General features: G+C 48.6%; 1 protein-coding gene across 4 annotated transcripts; it reads right to left on the bottom strand.

The window, feature by feature from the left end:
* Positions 1-2096: 2096 nt before the first annotated feature.
* SLC25A37 (solute carrier family 25 member 37) lies at positions 2097-9714 on the bottom strand. Of its 4 annotated transcripts, none has more exons than XM_027839927.1 (3): positions 9486-9714; positions 7384-7440; positions 2097-3446 (listed from the first exon to the last, which is right to left on the bottom strand). In XM_027839927.1, exons 1-3 carry the CDS (start codon positions 9706-9708, stop codon positions 2926-2928), a joined length of 801 nt encoding a protein of 266 aa, XP_027695728.1. In that variant the 5' UTR covers positions 9709-9714; the 3' UTR covers positions 2097-2925. The 4 variants fall into 4 exon arrangements, with proteins under 4 accessions (XP_027695728.1, XP_027695729.1, XP_027695730.1 ...); XM_027839928.1 differs by having other exon boundaries at positions 8770-9572; XM_027839929.1 differs by having other exon boundaries at positions 8953-9572.
* Positions 9715-24063: the final 14349 nt, after the last annotated feature.

Here is a 24063-nt window from a genome sequence, read left to right as displayed (position 1 = left end):
GGACAGAGAGAAGATCAGGAAACCAGGCAAATTTACCCAGCAATTAAGGCGGAGTTGCGGTAATGGGGAGAGAAGAATCAAGTTCTGAAGGTTTATCTTATCCATTACAATTGATGGTGGTACCTTTGTCTTACAGTTCCTACATAGCAGAAGTCATCCATCCAGACATCAAGGCACAGAACACACGAGAAACTTGTCCAAGGATGAGCCTGGAGCATCATGTGCTCTTCAAGGCCAAGTGGTTGACACAGAGCCCCGAGGTGTGGCATGATTTCATTTTTGCCTTGGAATCCCAGCACACAGTAGGCACTTAGTAGCCTGTGGAATCAAGCAGAATTGGGGCAAGCCCAGGCCTGGAAAGTCTTAAAAAGAGATCAGCAGGCCCCTTCCCTAAAGAAAGCCTCACCTAGACAAGCGGGCATTCCAGTTTCTAAATACCATTTGAAACGAAAGTTTAAGGAGGAAGAGGAAATGATTGGGGGCCAAGGGGGAAGAGAAGAAGGATGAGACACTACTTTAGAAAATAAATTAACCTGGCTCTAGCTTCAGCAGGTTCAACCTTTCCACTGCCCACTTCCCCCTTCCCAAACCCCCAACATGGCGGAGGTACGATCTGGACCCTGTCCCTGCCCTGTCTGCTGTCCCCAGGCCCCCTGAACTCTGACGAGGCTCCGGTTGTCTAGATCCTGACAACAAGGCCATGCTTCTCTCTGAGGGACCTCAACTTGGCACTCCCATCTTCATGAATGAAGTCCAGATAGACTTTCTAAAGGTTTGGATTCAGAGGAAAAACCTTTGGGGATCACCAAGCAAAGATTTCCACCCCTTGCTTGGGACCCACCCACACTTCCCTGTGTGTCCCCAAGACCGTGGCACTATCTCAAAGGGATGAAATCAACTTTTCCCTAGAAATCAACACCTCCCACCCCCCACCCAGTGCCTATTCCCAGGTCAGAACACTCAAGGAGGGTACTTGGGCCCAGGACAAATAGCTGTTGGCTGTCTCTGGGGCCCTCTCAGAGCCTCTGCCAGAAGAAATGCCCATTGGCTGAGACTTGGAGACAGGCACTTGGGCAAGGAGAAGAATGCAGCTAATTAAATGAGTCTTTTCTCTGACCTTGGGGCTGGCAGCTAGCAATGGGCTGGGAAACACGGGTTTGTATTTTTTTTAGGAGACTCACTCAGGACACACTAAAAAACTTACAAGGGCCTGAGTCATTAACAGAAAAATACCCAATAAAAACCATCCCAAGCGTCTTGGCCCTCTCTGCAACTTGGACTCTTCCTTACCACTGATGAAGCCAAACACCCCCTGCTCCTGCCCCCATCCCCACCCCCCCACCACACACACACACACACACACACACACACACACACTTTCTTTTGGCACCTCCTTCGGGTCGTGGAAAAGCAAAGATGAGCTTTAGCAAGGTACTTCCTCCCTCACCCCCATCCCTCCTCCAAGCTAGGCAGAACGAGCAAGACCCTAAGTAATGCCACAGGAAAAATGGTCTGAAAATGCAGGATTGGGGGAGAGAAAAACAACCTCAGCAGACATGCTGCTCTGTCCATCTATGCCAGCTACATATACATCTGTCCTAGAAACAATCCACCTTAGCCACTGAGGAAGAGAAGAGTCCTCAGAAAAGGATCTTGGAGTGCCCTGGTGAGAAACATGCCTTTTATGGAACTTCAGAACACACACACACACACACACACACATACTCACACACAGAGACCAAAACCCTACACACAAACACAACCAATGCCCTTTCAAATCTTCCATCTCAAGATGTTGGCAGGGGCTGACTTGGCCACGGGCCTCAAAGGACCCAAGACTCAATGTCCACCAGAATCCAGGAGAAAGGAGCACTTGCTCTCCAGGGACTTAGAAATAGAGGATATTCATCCTGGACTAAAGGAAGTCACAGTCTGGTGAGAATGACTTAAGTAACCTCACCCCTGCCAAGCCTCAGTTTCCTCATGTGTATAAGCAGGGAGTCAGCTCAAATGGCCTCTAGTATCCCTTCCAGATCTAACATCCCATGTGTGTAAAGAGAAGAAATGACAAAGTAGTCATTTTTTTCTCTTGGTTACAGATTTTTTTTTAAATGTACCTTTTTCCCCATAAAAAAAAAACAACTCAAAAGTATAAACTCAACATTTAGTACATACACTCAAGTGAAACTTCCATGGGGGGTGGGGGTGGGGAGAGGAGCAGGGAGGGTGACTAACCCCTGGGCTTTCAGGCTACCCCTGGAGGTTGGGTAAAGATGCTTTGGTGCTTAATTATATATCATGATGGGAGAAATTGAGCCTTTGGTTTCATTTTTTAAAAAAAGCGCTTTAAAATCTCAACTGTAATACTATTTGCACACTCTCACACACATACACACACACACACACAAATTCAACTTCTACATAGAAAAATAAAGGATAAACATTATCCATCTATTTTTATATTGCGTAATGGAACTTGTATATACATATCATATTTAATCTGTCTTTAACATCTTAAGTCTCTGAGGTGCAAACTTCCCACCTATCCCAGACCCCCCCATTTCCCCAACCCTATTCTGTGCGATTTAGGATTTCTAGGGAAGAAGAAAAGTCACATTCATTCTTCTGGCAGGGGAGAGAAAAGACAGGAAGGGGGAGGAGGAAGGCATTCATCTTTCTTCCGCTAAAATCTTTCCCCAGCTATCAGTGCCGCCATTTTAGATCCAACCCCTCTTTCAAGGCTGGAAACAGGGAGGCCAGCTGGTCAGTGGCACATACCCTGCAAGAATCACACTGGTACTTCCGGAAACCCGAAGCTTGTAAAACTTGGTTTCGGGGGCATGGGGGAAAGAGGGATGGAAATGAGAGGGGGAATCCTTTCTTTTTTAAATAAGATGCTGGAATTGCTCCCCACAGTCTGATCCTTTAGTATGGAGTTCTAGTCTCGATCTGGTGCTTTGTAAGGAAGTACTTGAAAAACTCATAGACTGACCAGGAGATGGCTGTGGATGGCATCTGGTAGATTATCCGTGCCTGCATACCTTTAAAGTACCCAGAAATACCATTGAGCTGGTACACTGTCCGAAAGGCATTGGCCATGCCAGAGAGATGTCCGCTGACATTGGCCAAGGAGAGAGCCATGTTTTCCTGAGTGTTAAGGAGGGTCTTACAGACATCCAGGGGGGTAGTGGCAGCCGCTGCGATGGCTCCCGCCAGCCCTCCAGCGAGAATGTGGGACTGGGGGTTGTAACCCCGATGAGGGTTGATCTGCTCCTGAAGGAACTCATAGGTAATGAAGTGAATGGACTGGAAGGGAATGTTCATGGTGAGCTGGGTGGTGTAGCTCCGGTAGAAGGCGCCCACCCCCTCGGTCCGCCACACATCCCGGATACATCGTAGCGCCGAATGATGAGGGGAGTTGTACATCTGCATGCGCTGCTTCACCACTGCCAGGAGAGGGCGCCGATGGTCCAGGTGATCCAGGTGGAGATGTTTGCCACCCCATGATGGAGATGCAGGAGAAGGCAAGTCATAAAGAAAAACAGGCAAGTTAGACCCAAAGGACACAGACGCTGTCACAGAGCTTCAGCAGCCTCAGTCTTGGGGACCCATGAGCGGTGCATCGGGGCAGCCCAGGCTGGGTCTGCCCCATGGACTCAGAGAGTCCAAACCCAGGTGTCCTGGACCCTTGGGGCTGGCGGCGAAGCCCTTGGGCCCCTTCCCAGAATCATGTTTCATGATCAAACAACACAAATCACAAAGGAAAACCAAAGGTTAACCAAAATAAAAACCTAAGCCTTTCCCCATTCAAGTCCCCAGACCCCAGGTGAAGAAGCCCTGCCTTACCTATCCCCAAGTTGTCTTCATTGCCTTAATTAAAGTCTCATATAACATGGCCCAATCACTCTGCTTCAAACTCCCTGACCAGCTCCCTAGGCCTCCCACCCCAACAGCCGTGAGGAGGGAGAGGGGGCCGTGAGGACCCCCACTCCCAAAGCTGCTTTAGCACTCTGCACACTTGAAAACACGACAGAAATGAGAATTCTTGTTATCATGACCACCCAGACTTGAAATGACCTTCCCCAGCCTCACTCCAAATTTCCCAACCTAGGCTGTTTTTCCTTCAAAATAGGCATTGTTTTATTCTTTGTAATTGTATCTTCATCAACTACAACAGTGCCCAACACACAGTAGATGCTTAATAAATGGTTACTGATGGACTAAATGACATCTGTGTGCTTTTCAATGGTCTATCAGAATCCTCTCGGGCCCGGGTTCAACTAAATAAATTCTTAAGAGGAAGTCGGCTTGGGGAATTAATGAAAGGTCACGCACAGGATCTCAGAGGCCATCGAGGATCACAGATCTAAAACCAGAAGGGACCTTAGGGGTCATCTGGTCCAACCCTCCTAATTCTACAGCTGAGGAAACTGAGGCCCATACTCAAGAATCCTCTCTACAATCCAGCAGAATGTAAGCTCCCTGAAGGGAAGGATTGCTCCACTTTTGCCTTCAAAGACTTGCACAGACCCCGGTAGGCTCGTAATACAAGTCTGATGAATTGTTGTTGACTGTCTAATACGAGGTCAGCTATTCTTCGCTTAAAGATCCCTAAGGCTGGGAAACTCACTAGCTCCCATGCCAGCCCATCCCTCTTTTGGGTTAGCTCCATTAGAACATCAGCTCCGTAAGGGCAAGGACCATTCTTGTTTGGTCTCTATATCCCCATAACCTACCACAGTGCCTTCCTTGATAATCATAATCAACGCTGAACTGAATCGCTCAAATGATGTAAGGACAAACTTCCTCATACAGAACTGAAGTCTTCCTTGGAAACTTCCATCCACTGCTCTTAGCTCTGGGCCCCTCACTCCCCACACCCACCTCACCCTTGGCCCAACCAGAACAAGGCTAATCCCTCTCCCATGAGACAACTCTTCAATCGTTGGTTCCACTAGTAGAAAGCAAGCAAAGACTAATTAATTAATTCCAGTTTCCTTCAGGCTGGCCATTAAATATGTAAAAAAGAGACCATGTTTAAACTCTGAATGGGAGTTTAATCGTGAACTCTGAATAGGAATTTAATTCTAAAGACAAGAGACAGAGGAAAGACCACAAGTCTCAAGTTTATGGAGATCAAACATTCATTTAGCAGCCCAGATACAAATGCCTAGGCAGGCGGCAAAAATCCCAAAGTAAAATTAGGCAATGGGGTTAGGAGTTCCTTAAGAAACAGTGAGGTCCCTGGGCTGGGTGAGGTGGCGAGGCACAGTGCTGGATTTACAGTCAGAGAGTATGGCTTCAAATCCTACGTAGCCACATGACTTTTTGCAAATCCCTCCCTGTACCTCCATGGGCCTCAGTTTCCTTCTTTATAAAATAAGTGAGTCTGAGCTCCGTTCTAGCTCCTATGAGGTGTAACAAGTTTTGATCTTTGATCTTTTCTTTCTGAAATTTTATGCAAACGGATTATGATGTTTCTAGAATCAATCTTTCCTGGCCCCAAAGCTGCCTTGTCTGGTGTGAAATTACAGTCTCAGGAGGACTCAGGAAGTTTTGTAAGCTCTTCGAGACCATTGCACTGATTCAGATAGCTGATGTTTATGAAACCGGAAGCAGTGGCCTATTTCTTCCTCATATTCCACTCTGCCAAGTCCTTACTCATCATTCTAGCTTTTACTTTACAAATAAGAACAATCAGCTCTTCCGGGGTGTCTCAACCTAGACGGTAGGAGGAAAGTCAACTAAAATCGACCCTTTTATTCCCCTGAAATACCGATAAACTTCAAGGCTAACAAAGGGAAGGACTTTCCTCACGGTTTATGTCCTATACTTTCTTTGATTGCTGGAGAGCAGTGGGCTGGCCAGTCCTGGAGGACCAAGAGGGCCTTTAGCCTTCAACAGCTTCAGGAGGTATTCCCTCCGAGCTCAATGGCCTGGATACAAAAGAAGCCCATGATCTTCTTCTTTGCCTGAAGCTATTCTGGGGTCAGCAAGGCGCAAAGAGTCTGCAGGCCTGGGTCTGGATTCCCACTGTGGCCATTTACCATTTGTGTGACTGCTCCCCCAACTCGGGTCTCAGTTTTCCAACCTATAAAATAAGGCGGTTGGACTATATGATCAGTTACTGATGTTTTAAATTCAGAGAAACAGGCCCTACCATGGAAGGAACAATGAATTTGGAGTCAGAAGACCCATATTTAATTCCCAACACAGTCCCCTACACACACAGCCTCCTTGTGTGACTGATCAAGTGACTTAACCTGTCAAGGCCTCAGTTTTGTCATCCACAAAATGGGAAGGCTGGATTTGGTGACCTCTAAGGTCCTTTCCAGGATTCCTATGATCCTATAACTCATTATGCCCGGTACCATCACTAAGGGGATAGGGATAGAAACCGGGCCTGTGATTTCACTGATAACAGCAATCTTTTATGAAGAAATGCCCTTCATCAATGCATGTTGGCAGCTTTTCTGCAACTTTAAAGCCTCAGACAAAGCGCTCTTAACCTCGTTTCTCAATATGGACCCCTGTGGCAGTCCGGTGAAGCCTACAGACCTCTTCTCTTCTCAGGATGTTTTTTAAGTACATAAAGTAAAATACTTAAGATTGTGAAGAAAACCAATCATATTGAAACGTAGTTATCAAAATGTTTCTAAAAACCAGCTCCTGGGCCCCAGATTAAGAACCCATGTTTGGGAGTTGCCTAGAAGTTGTGACTTGCCCAGGGTCACACAGTCCAAAGTCTGCATGAGAACTCAGGTCCTTTCCATTTCACAACCTGTCATCAGCTCAGGTCATTAAGGCCTGAACCCAGGTACCCTTGGAAGAACTTGACCTCTTCCGAAACAAAGTCCCTTTGGTCCCTTTCTCAGAATCACAGATCTAAGAACATCTTATGAATCACATTTAAATAAGAAAAGGAAAGGGAATATGCATTTATATAGAATCACTTATGGACATTTGGGCTAAGTGTTTCACAAATACTTTTATCATTTGATCTTCACAACCACTCAGTGAGGTAGATGGTATTGTATCCCTATGGTACAGATGAGGAAACTGAAGCAAAGAGAGTTAAATGACTTGCCCAAGGTCACACATAGTAAGTGTCTGAGGTCAGATTTGGAGATTTGAACTCAGGTCTTCCTGACTCTAGGCCCGGCACTCTACCTACTGCACCACCTACCTGCCTCAATAATTAACCACCTTATTTACTTAAGGAGCTCAGTGATAAAATAAAATAAACTTTGGGGGTTCTCTTGATCTTTAGAAACAAGGCACTAGGTCTTCCTAACTATTCCCCTGGGTTAGCTGTTACTGCTCCCTCCCACACTGTCGGGACCTGCTCCAGTCTCCCCCTTCCCCAGGGCAGGGACACGTTACCTTCGGCTGGATTCATTACAGCATCGTGGAGCAGGGTGGCCAAACTCCCCGCTATCCCTGCAAAACAAACTCCAGACAGTTAGCCTCCCAAAGCAGACCACTCACTAGGGCACAATCCCTGGGGACGTTGAACCAAGCCTCTCGAGGCCTGGCCAAACCACTTACCATCAGGTGACTAACTGCTTTTTAATCCCAAAGGCCCCAAAAGCAAGGGTAAGAATGGGAGGGGGAGGTTTGTGAAGGGGTGCGGCGGTGGGGGAAGGGCACAGAGCTCAGCAAATTCCAGCTCTCTCAAAACATCTCTGGGGAGGAGCTGAGGCCAGAGAGCCCACAGAGACCACCCTCAGCAGCCTCTCCCCCTCACCTTTGGTGGGTTTTCCTCACTCTCACTGCCCTCTCCTTCATAATTCAATTTGCCCCATTCAATAATTCTATTCAATTCCTCGGTTCTAGCCTGGATGGAGCCCACCCAAGGGAGGGGGGTAAGGCAAGACAGAGGGAAATGAAAGAAGGGGGGTCTTGAAGGACAGTGCAAACAGAAGGCAGCAGAAAAGCTGGCTGGGTTAGGCATCAGAGAACCTGGGTTCAAATCCTTGGAGCAAGTGACTTCATTTCTCTGGGCCTCAGTTTCCCCAGCTGGAAAGTGCAGAGACTGGACCAGATATGACCTTTAAGGTCCAAGGAGGCTTAGGATTTAAGAATTAGAATGGGGATAGGCCAGGTGGGTAATGGAAGGAAAGGGACTCTGCAGATGTCCAAGATAAATGTGAGCTTACTGTGAGCTTCTCCACAGGCTGGTCCCCAGCCAAACCTCAAGAACCATGAGCACTGGTCCAGGAGTCCTACCCGGGAGCTCTGAGCTTTCTTATTCAGTGACGACGTTGCCAAGTAACTGACGTTACCACTGAAGACTGGGAGAGGAGCTGAGGAATGAAAGCCATCCTCCGGCCGGCCTGGATAGTCAGCACCAGGAGAGGCCAGAGAGGACGTCTCCAGGGTACGCAACGTCTTCAAACCTCACTATGCTCCCAGTGGGGCCTGTCTCAGGACTGAGATCACCAAAGACCTAAATCGAGACAATTCCTAGGTGGTCATAACATCTCAGTGAATGTTCTCAACGCATTTCTACAGAACACACTTAGGACGTGGATTACCAAGGTCTGCTGGCCGAAGGGGCAGAGAAAGCAGGGCAGAAGAAAGCTGCTACAGGTCGCATCAGAGAAAGGAGGGCCGATGAAAGCAGTTCACATCTCCCCAGCTAAGCTCGGAAGCCCAGAGGTGGCTCCCAGTAAACCGGGCCTCCATCATCCCTCAACACCACCACCCACAAACAAAAACAAAACCCCAAACCCACACGTGTGCACCCCCCCTCCTCTCCTAACTCACCCTCCCGTCTCAAGCCCACGTGGAACGTTACGGAAGAGCTGTACATAAGAACTCAAAAAACCCTGTCTCCACCCCCCTTCTCCTTCAAAAGTAAACTATTCCATCCCTTGCTCCCAGAAAGCTGTGACTCAGACGAGCCGCAGGGGTGGGAGGGGGCACCCTCCCAGGAGCTTAGATCCTGACACATGGTGGTCTGCTCTGGAGAATACGCCTCCGGTCAGTCAGTAACACTTCTTGCAAGATCTCTTAAAGCCTGATTTTCTCGCCGATGCTGCTGCAGCGCCAAAGGTCTTTTTTTTTTTTTAACATAGTCTGAGAGAGGCTGTTCAGAGAGCGCTTCTCGTAGCCCGAATTCACATGTTTGGTTTCTATTTAAGGTCTGATCAATAAAGGTCTATGAAAAGAGTCTGAGTGTTAAAGCAAAGGTCAAAAAAAAAAAAATGCAAAAAACCGAGCACACCCCTTGGTTGTCAAGTTCCCCAAAGTTCAGAAAAATTGAATATTTCTATATCTATCTATAGATCTACTCATCCATAGATATATAGATAGATATGGACAGGTCTACAGTTCGTTATTCACAAGCAATCAGACTGAAGACTGGGTGTGTTAGCTCGCTGGGTCACCCAAGGGGGAAAGCCCCAAGGAAGCAGAGAGGGGAGGGTCTGTTGTAGAATAGAACAGAGCAGTCTAACTCCAGACAAACGCTTTCAAAATACCATTGGCCAGATGGCTGTTTCCTCTGCGGTGGAGAACCTCATTTAAAGTCCTTTTCATGTTTTCGTAGCAGGCAAAATACATGGCGTGGGCTGGCCCCGCCCCCATCACCATCACGTTGATGCCCCGTAAGGGTCTCCAGAAGCCTTCAGTCCGGATGATTTGCTTGAGGGCGCCATATACGCTTGTGTAGCGGGCTTTGGGATCTGGATGCAGGCTCTGCATTCTAGTCTGCGCGGGGAGGGAAAGAGAACAAAATGGGGGTAAGTGACCCTGGAGAGATACTTTTAGGAACCTCATCTAGTCAAATCCCTCCCCCTTGTCTGTGAGGCTGAAAGAAGGGAAGCGACTATCCGAGGTCATCAAGAGGCTCCCAAGAACCACAATCTTTCTGCTCGTGGGAAGCCCCGATGGGAGGGGGCTTCCTTGGCTGCGTTTCACCTTCCACATGCCAGACACAGAGTAGGTGGCTCACTAAATGTGAAGTCTAAGAGTGACGATTCAACAGCAGCATCTGAAGGTTTGCAAAGAACTCTACGTGTCGGTGTCTCATTTGGGCCAGAGGTCCCTTCTTCTGGCTCCGGAGAAGAGGCCGTAGGAACACTGTGTCCCTCAATAAAATGTACTGACCTGTTTCCAATTCTTTATGCCCCCAGCACCTCAAACAGTGATCTGCACACAGGAGACATAAATGCTCCTTGTCTGACGAACTGAGTTAAATGCAACTGCTACAAGACGAATGTGGAAAGGTGTTTAATGTGATTGTACGTGTAAAACCTACGTCCGATTGCTTGCCATCTTGGGGAAGGGAGGGGGGGAGGGAGAAAAAAACGTGGAACTCAAAATCGTATAAAAGTGAACGTTGAAAACTATCTTTACATGTAATTGGGAAAAATAAAATATTATTAAGTGGGAAAAAAAATAAATTTAACTGCTGGTTCTCCTATTCTCTTAGACACATGTGAAATACAAGGATTGGGCAAACCTTGGTGGATGGGACTGTTCAACTCAGTAGAAAGGCCAAGGGGGATCTGGTATGGGGGCATGTCTACGGTAGCTATAGTGTAGGGCACCATAGTATACAGAGTGCTGGGCCTGGAGACAGGAAGACCTGAGTCAAATCCTGTCTCAGTCACTTCCTAGCTGGGTGACGCTGGGCAAGTAACTTGACTGCCGTCTGCCTCAGTTTCCTCGTCTGTAAAATGGGAACCACAGTGCTGACCTCCAGAGCTGGTTGTGAAGATCAAAGGAGGTATTTGTAAAATGCTTTGCAAACCTTCAAGTGCCACATATACATGCCAGTTAGCATCACTGTTATCATGGGGCAAGAGCTGGATTGACCACTTGTCCCACTGGCATTCATACAACAGAGCTCTGGAGAAAGAGGTCCAGCACGTTGAGTGCCTCTCCCCCTAACTCACTTCCCACTAGCGGGTATATAGGGCAGGGACAAGAGGATTAACCATCCATTAAGCATCGACTACGGGCTGGATCAAAATTGGAGGGGGGGCCACATCCCAGAGGTGACGTTCATACCAAAGCTATAGCAGCGATACTCAAAGAGCTTCCCACCCCCCTCAAGGTCATACAAAGAAAAATGGCTCCCCAAGAATCTCCACAATCAACCCTCCTGTTACCTTTGTACCCTGGAGCCTGTCCCAGAAGAGGCACTTATGGCATCCCCCGATACCCTAAGGAAAAATCATAATTACAGGTTTCATTTCTACCACCGAGAGGCAGCGTGCCTCGACTTGGGCAGACCTCCCAGAGCCACGCCCAGGTCAGTCACGTGAAGGCCGCCAGAGGCTTCCAAAGCATGTTCTCCCAAAGCATCCTGGGAGGCAGAAATATCATTATCTCCACTTTACAGACAAGAAAGAAGAGGCCTCGTGGAAAGAGCTGGCCTCAAGGCCCGACTCTGACATGGCTTGGTTGGGGGACACCTCTCAGTGGCCAACTAACTCTCTGGTAGTCTCTAAGCTGTAGAGGAGGTGCCGGTCTGTCCTGGCAAAGGAGGTTTCGTCACCTGGGAGTTCCAAATCATAGGTCCCGGACCTACTCTCTCCCTCCAGATGAGCAGACTGTGCCCCACAGGGGTTTGAAAGGAGCCACCCAGGTTCACACAGGTTATTACACAGCCAAGAGCTGTGATGTGAACCTAGGTCGTACTGATCCCCAGAGTTCACTGCCCTTTCCATTAAGCCGGACTGAGTCTCCAAACAGCACCCACAAAACACTAGGCAGAGAGTAAAGGCTGAAGAACTCCAAAATCTCAGAGTAATCTCAAAGATAATCTTCTTTAATGGAGAAGTGCTCATCCAGCCTCTGCTGGGGACCTCCAGGGATGGGGAGCTCACTACCTGCTGAGACAGCCCATTTTACTTTTAAATGCCTCAACCTATCAAGATGGTTCTCTTCCACTAAGTCAAAAAGCCACCTCTTTGCATCCTCCTGGCACTGCTCCTGGTTCCACAGCCCAGGTCAAGCAAACTAAGTAGAATTCTTTTTCCACGTGAAGACCCTTTGCCCCGATGCTGGGAAGCTTTAGGCTCCCTATATCCCCAGCTCCTGTAATGGACCCATTTTCTGACAGGGTCTCCAGTCCCCTCTCACCCCTCCTGCCTGGTCACTCTCCTCTGAGACTCACCTTCTTCCTAATATGGTGCCTCCCGGGTGAACCAAGGCTTGCCCTGGCTGCAGCCTCCTCCCCAAGCCCTGTGACATTCCAGTGTACCACCTAATCTTGAAGTCTTGGGGTCCCAGGAGGCCTCAGGCCTCTCTCAAGGTCACTCTCAACCCCAGACTAAACAAAGAGACTGGTGAAAAGTTACTAAATCCCAACAGCAGAATCCAATTTGGCTGTGGAGAAATAATAATAATGGTGATGGTGATGGTGATGGTGATGATGATGGTGATGATGGTGATGATGATGACGGTGATGGTGATGATGACAGTGATAGTGATGATGAAGATGATGAGGATGGTGATAATGATGGTGATGATGAAGATGATGATGGTGATGATGATGATGATGGCTAACATTCATACAGTGTCTACTGTGTACCAGGCACTATGCTAATAAGCATTTTACAATCATTCTCATTTGATCCTCACAACTCTGGGAGGTGGGGGCTACTGTTATCCCCATTTTTACAGATGGGGAAACTGAGGCAAACAGAAGTGACTTGCCCAGGGTCACACAGCTAGTAAGCGTCTCCGAACTTCTTCCTTGCTTTTTTCCTACTTCTCAAATAGTTCAAGTTTAACAATGAGTTACTGCGTCCCTACTACATCCAGATTACTGTCCTAGGTATCTAAGAAGAACTAGTCTGGTCTATTTGGGGAGATAAGGTCCACTTAAAATACCTTCCAGTCCTTACTGTTTTCCGAGTTGGAAAGGGGGCCCATGTTAATCATTTCATTTGGCCCCAGCTGAAAAGGAATGGGCTTAGAAGCTCTCTGAGGGCAGGACAAGCCCTGTCGCATTTCTCTGGATTTCCCAGATGCCTGAAGCTGCTGTGCAAATAGACAGCCTTGTGTCTTCTGCCTCCTCCTCTGCCCTCAGCCAAGACCAGCTTTGAGAGGAAGTCTCCTGACTAGCCTGGGGCGGGGGGGTCTGTGAGGCCCAGAGCATTCACTGGCCCAAAGGCCTGCTCTTTCCATCACAAGACACTATCTAGCTCTTCCCCCAGGACCCCTGCCCATGTGAATGAAACCCAAACAAGGCAGAGATCTGCTTTTCTGAGTCCCAAGCAGAAGGTCAGCTTTCTCTGCCAGCTGTCAACCAAGGCGTGTGTGTGGGTGCCAGATGGGGGAGGGGACAGCTGGTAAGTCACCTTTCTACAAGAAGAGCCTCCCAGCTTCCTTAATCAGACCATAAGGTTCTCCTGCCCCGGCAAGGGAAGTCCATGGCCCCAAGCCTGGGGAAGAAGGGCTCCCCCTAGCCGACTGCTTCTTGCCAGTGCTTACATGACTGGCCCATGACCCAGGATTTTTCCTGTAGTTTAAGAGAAAGAAGAGCCAGCTACACTGAAAAAGCCTCACCACCCAGCGCTGGCAGTGATGGGGGCCATGTCTGGCTAGACCAGGCATGCAAGGTGAGGCTGGAGAGAAGGGGGAGAGATGGGCACCATCATTCCTGACATCATCCCCTGGGGCTCAGTTACAAATCCTGCCTTTGTTAGCTCTAATGAGGCCATTCCCGGCAGAAAGCAAATTTCACGGTGGGATAGGAAACTGACTGGGAGAAGAGAGGCAAAGAGAAAGGGAAAAAGGGGGAGAAAGCAAGAGAAAAAGAAAGAAGAAAAGACAAAGGCGGAGAGAAAGGGATAAAGGGGAAGAGAATGAATGAATGAACGAATGAATGAATGAATGGATGGATGAATGGATGAATGAAAACTACCCCTTCCAGCCTAAACTCACTTCAGAAAAAAAGACACAGTCCAATGCGTTTCGCCCAAACAAAGAAAATCCTAGAAATACCTTCCCATCTAAATATCTTTTAGCCTGGCCCATTTGAAGGAAGACTCCACCTTCAAGAAACAGGACTGCTCCAAGCTTCCAGCCAAGGGAGACCCGACTCCAAGGCAAAGCCAAGATATCCTCCAGGCCTCCTCCCCTCTGACCACTGACCTTCCCGGCTCCCTGTAAGTCCCAGCAAAACCCCCACCCCCTGGAAGAAGCCTTCTCCTTCCCCAAGCCCTCTGAATTCCAGGGCCTTCCCTCTGTTAATTATTTCCCATTTATCCTGCATAAAGCCTGCTTGGTATCCATGTGGTCTCCTCCATCAGACTGTAAGCTCCTTGAGGGCTCCTTGCCTCTTTTTTGTATCCCCAGTGCTGGCACATAGTAGGTACTTAATGTTTATTGAATGAATGAAGGAATCTGCTAGCTCAATACTGTAATGTGTAACAGTGGACTGGAAGAATATCATTCTTAGGAGGTGGAAGTTACAGTGACTCTGGGGTCAGAGGACTGGGTTCCAATCCTGCCTCTGATATCTACCACCCGGGTGACCTTGGACTGAAGTCACCGATTCTTCCAGGGCCTCAGAGGGAGGCCGCTTCCAGCTCTGGATCTACAAACCTAGACGTTTTTTACACTGAATGAAACACCCTCCCAGCCGAGGAGAGTTCTGTCCAGACAGGGATTATGACCCATATTTCAGATGAGGAAACTGAGGCCGGGAGAAGAAACCAGTCTTATCACAATCCAAGTCCAGATGACTCTCCACTATGCCACCCTGCATCTGGTCTGAGCCCTGAGGAGACAGGTGGGAACTTGGTGCTAGAAGGGAGGGACATTTCCAGGCCTCATGAACAGCATGACCCAAGGCCTGGACGGCAGGAAACAAAGGGCGTGGAGATATATGACGGAGGAGCGTGTGAAACCTGGCTTGGCAAGAACAGACAGAGAGAGAAGGAGGGGGAAAGGAGAAGAGAGACAAAGGGTGCATTTATTAAGCACATACTGTGTGCCACTACTGAGCTAAGCACTGAGAAACAAATATAAGTCAAAGAGACAGTCCTTGCTCTCAAGAGGCTTAATAACAAACAAAAGGAAACTGGGATGTGAGGGGTGGGCAGGGAATTAGACCCTCACCGAGGGAAAGCTGCCTGGGGCGGGGGTGGGGGAGCAGGAGGAGGGGAGAAGGAGGAGAAGGAGAAAAAGCTGGAGGGTGAGATGGACAGCTAGGAGTGAAGTCAGCATGGATGTCCAGTTTTCTTTCTTTCTTCCCTTCCTCCCTCCTTCCCTTCTTCCTTCCTTCCCTCTTTCTCCTTTTCTCCCTTCCTCTCTCCCCTTTCTCCTTTCTTTTCTTCTCCCCTTCCTCCAGGGGCCAGGGACTCACCAATCAGAGAAGAGGGCCAAAGGGCAGAGGCAGCTCCAATCTCAGATCACAGAAAGCCTTGAATGTCAGACAAAAAGAAGCCTGGCCCTTCTTCTCCAGCCGGTTCTGTTCAATAGTAGCCAGTGGTATGAAGTTCTCCCAAGATTCCCTGAAACCCTCTGCTCCCAATGCGGCTTCACTGGGGTAGATGTGTCTTAGGCCTGGAGTGGGCACTTTACCGTCAGAATACAATGATAACATTCACAAAACTAGCAGCCAGTGGTAGTGGGTGGGCGGGGATCTGGGTTCTAGTATGGTCTCTGCCACCTTGGACATGTCCCTGCTTTCTCTGACCCTCAGCTTCCTTCTCTGTTGGGGCCAGAGGACCTCAGGGGGCCCGTCCAACTCTGGGGAGAGGAGCGATCCATCAGATATTCCAGGGGCCCCCAGCCTGCTGGGAGACTCTAGGAAGACTGGGCCGGGAGCCAGAAGGCAGTCTGGAGGATTGGCCAGAGGTCAGGACTTGGCATCGGGCAGACCTGGGATCCAATCTCACTGGACATTCGCTAGCCGTCTGACTGGAGGAGAATCTACAGGCTATCCTGAAATGAAGCTTCCCCACCTCTAAGATGTGGAGGAAAGACAACATGACAGGGTCAGGAAGACCTGAATTCAACTCCCACTTCCAACACAACTTAGGCAAGTCACTTAACTTCCCTGTAAAATGGGGGGTGGGGGGTGGACCGAGATTAAGACTAGCTTCTGAGGTCCCCACCACTGCTAAGTCTGTGATCATAACAAACTGTCTGAGAGACTCTGGTCAAGTCATTTGCAGTTCCAGGCCCCAGGCAGCTTGCTAAGAGTTGGGAGGTATCAACCCACATTGGTAAAGGGGGTTTCCTACTGTTGAGGCAGATGAATAACAGATAAAGCACTGGACCCAGAGTCAGACCAAAGTTCAAATCTTGCCTCAGACACTTGCCAGCTGTGTGATCCTGGGCAAGTCATTAGCCTCTCCCCCTCAGTTTCCTCACCACTAAGTTGGCAATAATAGCACCTATTTCACAAGGCTATTTTGATGACTGAATGAGAATATATGTAAAGAATTTTGCAAACCTTAAAGCACTATATAAATGTTGGCCATTATTATTATCATCATCACTATCATCTCAATGAAATCACAGATCGAGTCCAAAAAAAAAAGCCTGGAGATAACAGCACCCACAAGGTATGGGGATGGCCTCAGAGGTCCCTCTTCCTCAAGTCCTAGGCTTCTCCATCCTTCACTCAGCAGCAGACCCAAAGGCCAAAGATTCCAGTCCTGCCTTTGCAAGTCCCGATGAGTTATCTCAGGGGCGATAAATTTCTCATCAACAAAACACACACACACACACACACATCCTCCAAAGATATTCTAATTCAGATAAGGAAAGGGGGTTGGTCCTATGATATCATCAGTTAAGGGAATTCCCAGATGAAGAAACTTCCTCTGCCAGTTAAGGGTCTCCTGGCATGGAGACAGTTCACACAGGCAGCGGATAGCAGAGGCAGGAAATGCAGCCAGGTTTTCTCTGGAACTCCACGGCTGGCTCTTTTTCCATAATGCCTCCCTTTAATTTATAAAACAATAGTAACAATAACAACAATAAATGTTATAATGATGACTATAATATATGACAATACATAAGTGTGTATATTTTTTCCAAAATGCCTCCCTTTAATTTATATAACAATAATAACAACAATAAATGTTATGACTATAATATATTACAATACTTAAGTGTGTATATTTTTATACATGTATATAGTATATACACCTACATACATAAGCATATGTATACACACACACACACACACACACACACACACACACACACACACACACACACACACACACTCAGTGCTAATAAACGTTCTCTAGGACTGGGCAGTGACCCCAGACTGGCCAAAGCTCTATAAGCAAGACGAGCCACATTGCATCTGTCATTCAAAGCTCTGCCTCTCTTCACCGTGTTGGCCAGAGGGCGATCCATTTTCATCTTTTAGAGGCTACCCACTAGGTCCCAGAGGAGCCGGGATCTGCTTGGGGAAAGAAGCCCACACCTGGGCAAGCCTCTTCCTCTCCTCTCTGAGCCTGTTTCTCCAACTGTCCGATGAGGGGGTTGGACTCAGTGGCCAGCTCCGGATCTACGTTCCTGTGACCTCTCTGAGCCTCGATTTCTTCATCTGAATAAGAGATGGTCATCGCTTTCATATCACCTTCAGGGTTTCCTGAGTGAGGGCTTTCCATCTGTTCTCTCATCTGATTCTCCACGCAGCCACGTGAGGTAAGATGCTGTCATGACGTCCACTTGACAAATGAAGAAACTGCAGCACAGAATCAGTCACAAAGCTAGTAAATCAATGTCTGGGCCAGGATTTGAACATGGCTCTTCCTGACTCCTAGTCAGACATTCTACCCCTGCACCACAGACAACTACGTCACAGTCTGGTCCCAAAGATCGAAGGGCTTTGCTCAAGAGTTATTAAAAAAACACTAGTTTTTAGTCCCAATTTCCTTAATTTATGAATAGGAAGAGAAATGGGTAGAGCCATCATCCCCAACTGCTACCACCAATTGGGTGGACTTGTTAATCCGGCCAGACCCCACAAGCCTCTCCTACAAAGGCTCTCCCCCCATCAGAGACCTCCAAGTCTTGCTGGTCATGCAGTTTCTTGACCTGAACTGGAGGTCGGTGGATAACACTCAGGAAACCACAAGGCAGCCTTCCCGCTATCTTTGAACAAGGACGCTCTGGCAGGGGACAGCATCCCTGCCCGGAGCCGGTCCTTCACACACACAAACAGAACTACAAATCATCTTCCCTTCCTCCCACCCCCGCCCCAGCCACCCACTTAAACACAGGAGGAAATCCTTGGTCCAGGGCAATCTGTTTGCACAAATGACACAGTCAGGGCGAGGTCAGCGTGATGTCATTGCTAGCGCATCAAGGCTTTCCTAGCTCTGCTTCTCCTCGCCCCACAGGCCGGGGGGCGGGGATACAGCAAGAGCTCAAAGCCACAGCAAGGTAGCATTTGCGTATTTGGAACTTCACAGAACCATCCATACTGCCAATGAAAACTAAGAGTGGACCCTGGAGGTCTGGAGTCAGTCAGAGAAGATGGTGAAACCATCATGATATCATTCCGCCAGGCCCCACAGCGGCCCATGGCCAGCCCTCAGAAATGCCTGTCAGTGTTGCCAGGTGCCAAAAATACAGTCCCACGATGCAAGCCAGCATCACCAACACAAATACATTTGCCACGAGTTCAGAGACCTTCCAATGGAGGGAGCCTTGGAGGTCAGTGGGAGCAGAATTTCTTTCACTTTTTTTTTGTGTTCTGGTCCCCTGAGCAGTCAGTCTGGTGAAGCCTAGGGACCTCTCCTCAGAATCATGTTTTTAAAATAAAATACACAGTATTGCAAAGGCAACCAGAAGTTAGGAAAATAAAGATGTATTTTTTCCCTGTCTATGTTCACAAACTATCTGAAATCCATCTGTGAATCCATAGATTAAAAACCCCTGGTCTCAGGTAGCCCATCCTGAAGAAGGGCAGCTGGGTGGCTCAGTAGATGGAGCACTGGGCCTGGAGTCAGGAAGACCTGAGTTCAAATCTCACCTCAGATACTTACTAGCTATGTGACCCTGAGCAAGTTCTTCACCCTGTCTGCTACAGTTTCCTCATCTGTAAAAATCCACTATCTCTGCCGAGAAAACCCCAAATGTGATCACAAAGAAGAGGACGAGACTGATCAACACTCCTGGAGAATACATCACTTTCACAACATCTCCAACCAAGTCACCCAGCCTGCACATTCATATCCTGCAAGGACAGAGCTCGCTAGTTCCCGAGAAAATTCATTCCACTGTCAGACAAATCTAATCATTAAAAAGCTAATACTCAATTAGAAAATACATTGTATAAAGGTGAGAAGTAATACAAAATAAGGCTGGAGAAGTTATCAGTGAGGGTCCTATGGGAAGCCTCTGGTAGCAGAGTGGATATTGAGTGTAGAGAGAGGTTAAGTGACTTGTCCAGGGTCACACAGCTACTAAGTATCTGAAGCCAGGTTTGAATTCAGGACTTCCTGACTCCAGGTCCAGATGCAGGACTCTATCCACTGCAAAAGTTGGGTTTCACACCCTGGCCTTCTGACTTAAAAGACCAGTGTGCTTGGGGCAGTTGGTGGTATAGCTGGTAGAGCACTGGACATGGGGTCAGGAAGACCCGAGTTCAAATCTAGTCTCAGATACTTACTGTGTGATGAAGGGAGGTCATTTAACCACTGTCTGTCCTCAATTTCTTCATTTCACAAATGGGATAATAACGCTACCTGCCTTCTAGGACTGTTGTGAAGATCAAAATGTGAAGAACTATTACCATCATTGTTAGCGGAAGCCAGACCTGAAGAACGCTCCTGCCCTACAGCCACACTGGCTCCCCAGGAAGAGGAAGGAAGAAGGCCTCCATTCCGTGGGGGTGGTCTGGTTGGCCTCTCCTCTCTGCGTGCCCATAAGGAATCTAAAAAGCAAAACCGCCTTTCTTCAGAAGGGATTTCAGACTGCGAAGGACAGGGCCCCTTTCTGGAATGCACTACAGCCTGAAAAGCTCATTCCTCAAAGCACCACCTTCACCCCACCTTACACTCCCCGCCCGAGACATCTTCCATCTAACGGCACCAGCCTCCATGCCATTCGTCACCCAAAGCCCTCTATCTCCTGACTCTGGGCATTTTCCCTGGCTGTGCCCCCTGCCTGGAATGCCCTCCCTCCTCATCTCCGCCTCCTGGCTCCCTCCCAGTCTCAGCCAGAACCCCTCATCCACCCAAAGCCATTCCCAGCACCCCTCAGTTTTCCCGCCTTCCCCCGCTGACTGGCTCCCGTCTAGAGCTTGTCTGTACATACATGCTCACATGTCAGACTGAGTTCCTGGGGCCACAAACTGACTCTCACCTCTTTTTTGTACCCTCGGCCTAAAGAGGTGCCCGGCGCACAGCAGGCACTTAATGGGGGGGGAAGACGCCACTCGCCTGCTCTGCTGGGTAGAGAGGCGAGGGCCCACAGGACCCAGAAGTTGCGTACATTGTCACAGTAAGTCCTTCCCTGTGGTTCACAGTGACTCTGTTATAAAGGCAGGTCCAACACAGGGAGGGGGTAGAAGTAAACAAGCAAAAGCATGGATGAAAGATTTAAAAAAAAAAAAAAAAAAAGGCTAAATTCAATGGTCTGGGAAGGGCCTTCAATCTGGCCTGAGCCAGCCCCTTCCCAGGGGAGGCAGGCGTGGGAGGGAATGAGCACCCTGGAGCACAGGTAGTTACTCGAATCCCCTCGTCCCTACACCACTCCCTCCACCAATCAGGTGTGACTACAAAGGAGCTGCCCGCCACTGCATGGACCCCTGTTACATAAGGAAGGAACCAGGCAGGCCCTGATGCTGAAAGACACTGCCAGGGTCAGATTACCCAAGAAGGGCCCAGAAGTCCACACAAAGGTCCTCGGGGCTGAGCTGCGCAAGGCAGGGCAGGGCCGATCCCTCCTGAGGGGGGCCTCTGCTCTCTGGCCCTCAGCTTGCTTAAGTCCACCACATTCCACCAGGCTCCTGTAAGCCCAAAAGGCAGCTGGCTCAACCTCTGGGCATCGAGGCCCAAGGCCGCCAACCAACCAACCACCCGATGACTGCCAAGGAAAAGGGGCAGCAGGGCTGAGGCTGAAGGCCAAGTCTCATTCCAATCTGGCACCAGTAAAGGGATGGAGGGGACACCTCTGTTTCCATCTATGTCCTCACACGCATGCATCCACGATAAATACCACCCCAACCCAAAACACATCCAAGGGATTCCGACAAAAGTGAGCATCACCTGGGACGCCAACCTCAGAGGAACCTAAGGAGAATCCCGAAGGAGAGGGAGCCTCCCTCCAGTTCACACAGTCCAGCCAGTCTCAACCAGCCTGCCTTCTAAACACCCAGCCCCAGGAGCCTGCAGTCAGTGTTAGGGAGACAGTGGTACGGACGAATGGGAAGAATCACAGGCTCACAGCTCAAGACACGGCAGGGTCCTCAGAGGTCACTTTGCAAAGGAAAAAATCCCCAGGCCCAGAGTCATAACAGTCCTAAGTAGCAGGGCCAAGATTCGAATCCAGGTCCCTTCTGACTTCAGATTGCACTTTTATGACTCTTTATTACTATTATTGTGGATAATAATAATAACGGGCATTTCTACAGCATTTTCAAATTTGCAAAACGTTTTCCACATGTTCCTTTATCCATGCCTCACAAGCACCTTCTGCTTTGGTCAGCACAGGTATCACTTTACACATGAGGGAACAGGGATCAAAGAGGCTAAATCACACAGTTAGAGTCAGTTGATGGGATCGGAACCCAGACCCATCCTGACTGCAAGCCCAGCCCTCAATCCACAACGACCCCCTTCCCCTTCCTGGACATTTTACAGATGAGCAGAGTCTGGGACTCCGCCAGGAGACACACAGCTCTCAACCAGCCGGAGCCAGGACCAGAACCCCAGCTCTGACTCCAAGCTGAACCTCAGTCCACAAAACTACCCACCCAGCCTGGAGAACCTCCTTTCTAAGCAAATCCCCACCTCCTAATCGAGGGATTTTGCAATCATGTGTCATCGCTCACCAGCTTTGCCTAAAGCTCCCGTGCACACCTATTATAACAGTAATACCTGACATTTAGACAGGACTTTGAAGTCTATAGAAGCACTAGCTGCTCTCTCAGAAGCTCTCAGGTAAGCCCCGCAGGTGATGACGATCCCCCCCTTCACAGGCAGGGAGCCTGTGGGCTCCAAGAGCAGTGAGATTTGAACCCAAGTCTTCAGGATTCCAAGGCTGGAAGAGCACCCTGTTCACACATTCCTCCAGATGCCTCAAGAGAGCAAAGAGACTTCCCACAGTATCCCATCCCCCAAAGCTCCAGGGAGTTCAGAATCCTTGGATGAGCAGGAAAGTCCATCCGACAGAGGCGCCTCCTGGCACTGTTCAAAATCCTGGGAACTACAAAGCCCAAGAGACCAACAGGACTGAAGATGCAACACCACCTCCAGCTGTGAATTAGCTAAAGCTCAGCATTGAGAGGCAGGGGACAGACCTGGGGGCAAATGCTGGGTCTGCCACTGCCTGGCTGGGGGACCCTAGGCAAGGAGCCTTCCTTCTCTGGGCCTCAGTCACCTCGTGTACAAACAAGGAGAGGGTTGGAACAGATGGGCTCTAAGGCAAGAGGGCATCTTTTCTGCGTCCTGTGTCCCTGTGGCAGTTGGGGGAAGCTGATGAGCCCCCTCTGAGAAAAAATTATCTACATATGTAAAATAAAATGCATAGGCTTCCAAAGGAAACCATCATAGTGAAATCCAGTTAGCCTATTTTTTCGAGTACAGGTTCACCAAGGCCAAGGGATGTCCCTTCAGAGCCCTCAAACACATCAGCCACCGACCCAGCCTTGGCCCCTCCTGGGCCCTGTGCCCCAGGTAGGCATCAAGGGTGGAGACAGAGGTGGGGTCATGGAGGGAGGGACCAACTCTCATTTCTGGCCAATTCTAGCCGAGTCTCTCCGAGACTAAGGCACTGTTCACAAGGGCCCAGAAAGGCCAGGCTGGGGAAAGTATGGGGTTGGGGAGGGGAGGGAAGGGAGGGGAAGAAAATATGCCAAGTAGACTAGGAGGCTGTATACCAGCAGTGTTAAGGCTCACTGGTCCCTGGCTGAGTCTGGGAAACTCATAAAGCCCATGCATCAGAGCCTCACTCAGTCTCAGTCATCCAGCCTTCTAACACTAACCCCCTGAGAGCCTGCAGTCAATGGGAGATTAAAAAAATAATAATAATCGGAGAAGATGTGGGAAAATTGGAACACTAATGCATTGTTGGTAGAGTTGTGAAATGATCCAACTATTCTGGAGAGCAATTTGGAACTATGCCCAAAGGGCTATAAAAATGTGCATCCCCTTTGACCCAGCAATAGCGCTTCTAGGGCTGTATCCCAAAGAGATCATACAAATGGGAAAAGGACCTACATGTACAAAAATATTTAAAGCTGCTCTTTTTGTGGTAGCAAAGAATTGGAAATTGAGGGGATGCCCATCAGCTGGGGAATGGCTGAACAAGCTGTGGGATATGAGTGTAATGGAATACTATTGTGCTCTAAGAAATGATGAGCAGGAGGACTTCAGAAAAACCTGGAAAGACTTGTATAGACTGATGCTGAGTGAAATGAGCAGAACCAGGAGAACACTGTACACAGTAACAGCCACGTTGTGTGATGACTAACTTTGACAAACTTAGCCCTTCTCAGCAATGCAAGGATCTAAGACATCTCCAAGTCTCATGATGGAAAATGCTATCCACATCCAGAAAAAGAACTATGGAGTCTGAAAGCAGATGGAAGCAGACTATTTGCCATTTTTTTCTTCTGTTGTTTTTTGTTTCCTCTTTCTGACAGTTCCTCCTATTGGTTCTAATTCTTCCTTACAACATCACTAATGTGAAAATATGTTTACTGGGAATGCATATGTATAGCCTATATCAGATTGTATGCCATCTTGGGGAGGGAGGGGGAGAAAATTTAAAACTCAAAAGCTTATGGAAGTGAATGCTGATAAATTAAAATAAATTAATAAAAGAATAGAATCATCACCATCACCATCACCACCATCACCATCACCATCACCATCACCATCACCATCACCATCACCATCA

The sequence above is a fragment of the Vombatus ursinus genome, unplaced genomic scaffold, assembly GCF_900497805.2.
Source record: "Vombatus ursinus unplaced genomic scaffold, bare-nosed wombat genome assembly UNPS02014837.1, whole genome shotgun sequence".
Taxonomy (NCBI): domain Eukaryota; kingdom Metazoa; phylum Chordata; class Mammalia; order Diprotodontia; family Vombatidae; genus Vombatus; species Vombatus ursinus.
The sequence above is the reverse complement of the archived record's forward strand: the minus strand, read 5'-3'. Positions and strand labels throughout refer to the sequence as shown.

Bases quoted from the DNA above. Each gene is read 5' to 3' on its own strand.
- SLC25A37 (XM_027839927.1), bottom strand. From the start codon at position 9,708: ATGCAGAGCCTGCATCCAGATCCCAAAGCCCGCTACACAAGCGTATAT. The intron at 7,441-9,485 runs GTATTTTGAAAG...TTTGTTTTGCAG, and splicing joins AAACAGCCATCTGGCCAATG to GGATAGCGGGGAGTTTGGCC. The intron at 3,447-7,383 runs GTAACGTGTCCC...CTCTCCTGGCAG, and splicing joins TGTAATGAATCCAGCCGAAG to TGGTGAAGCAGCGCATGCAG.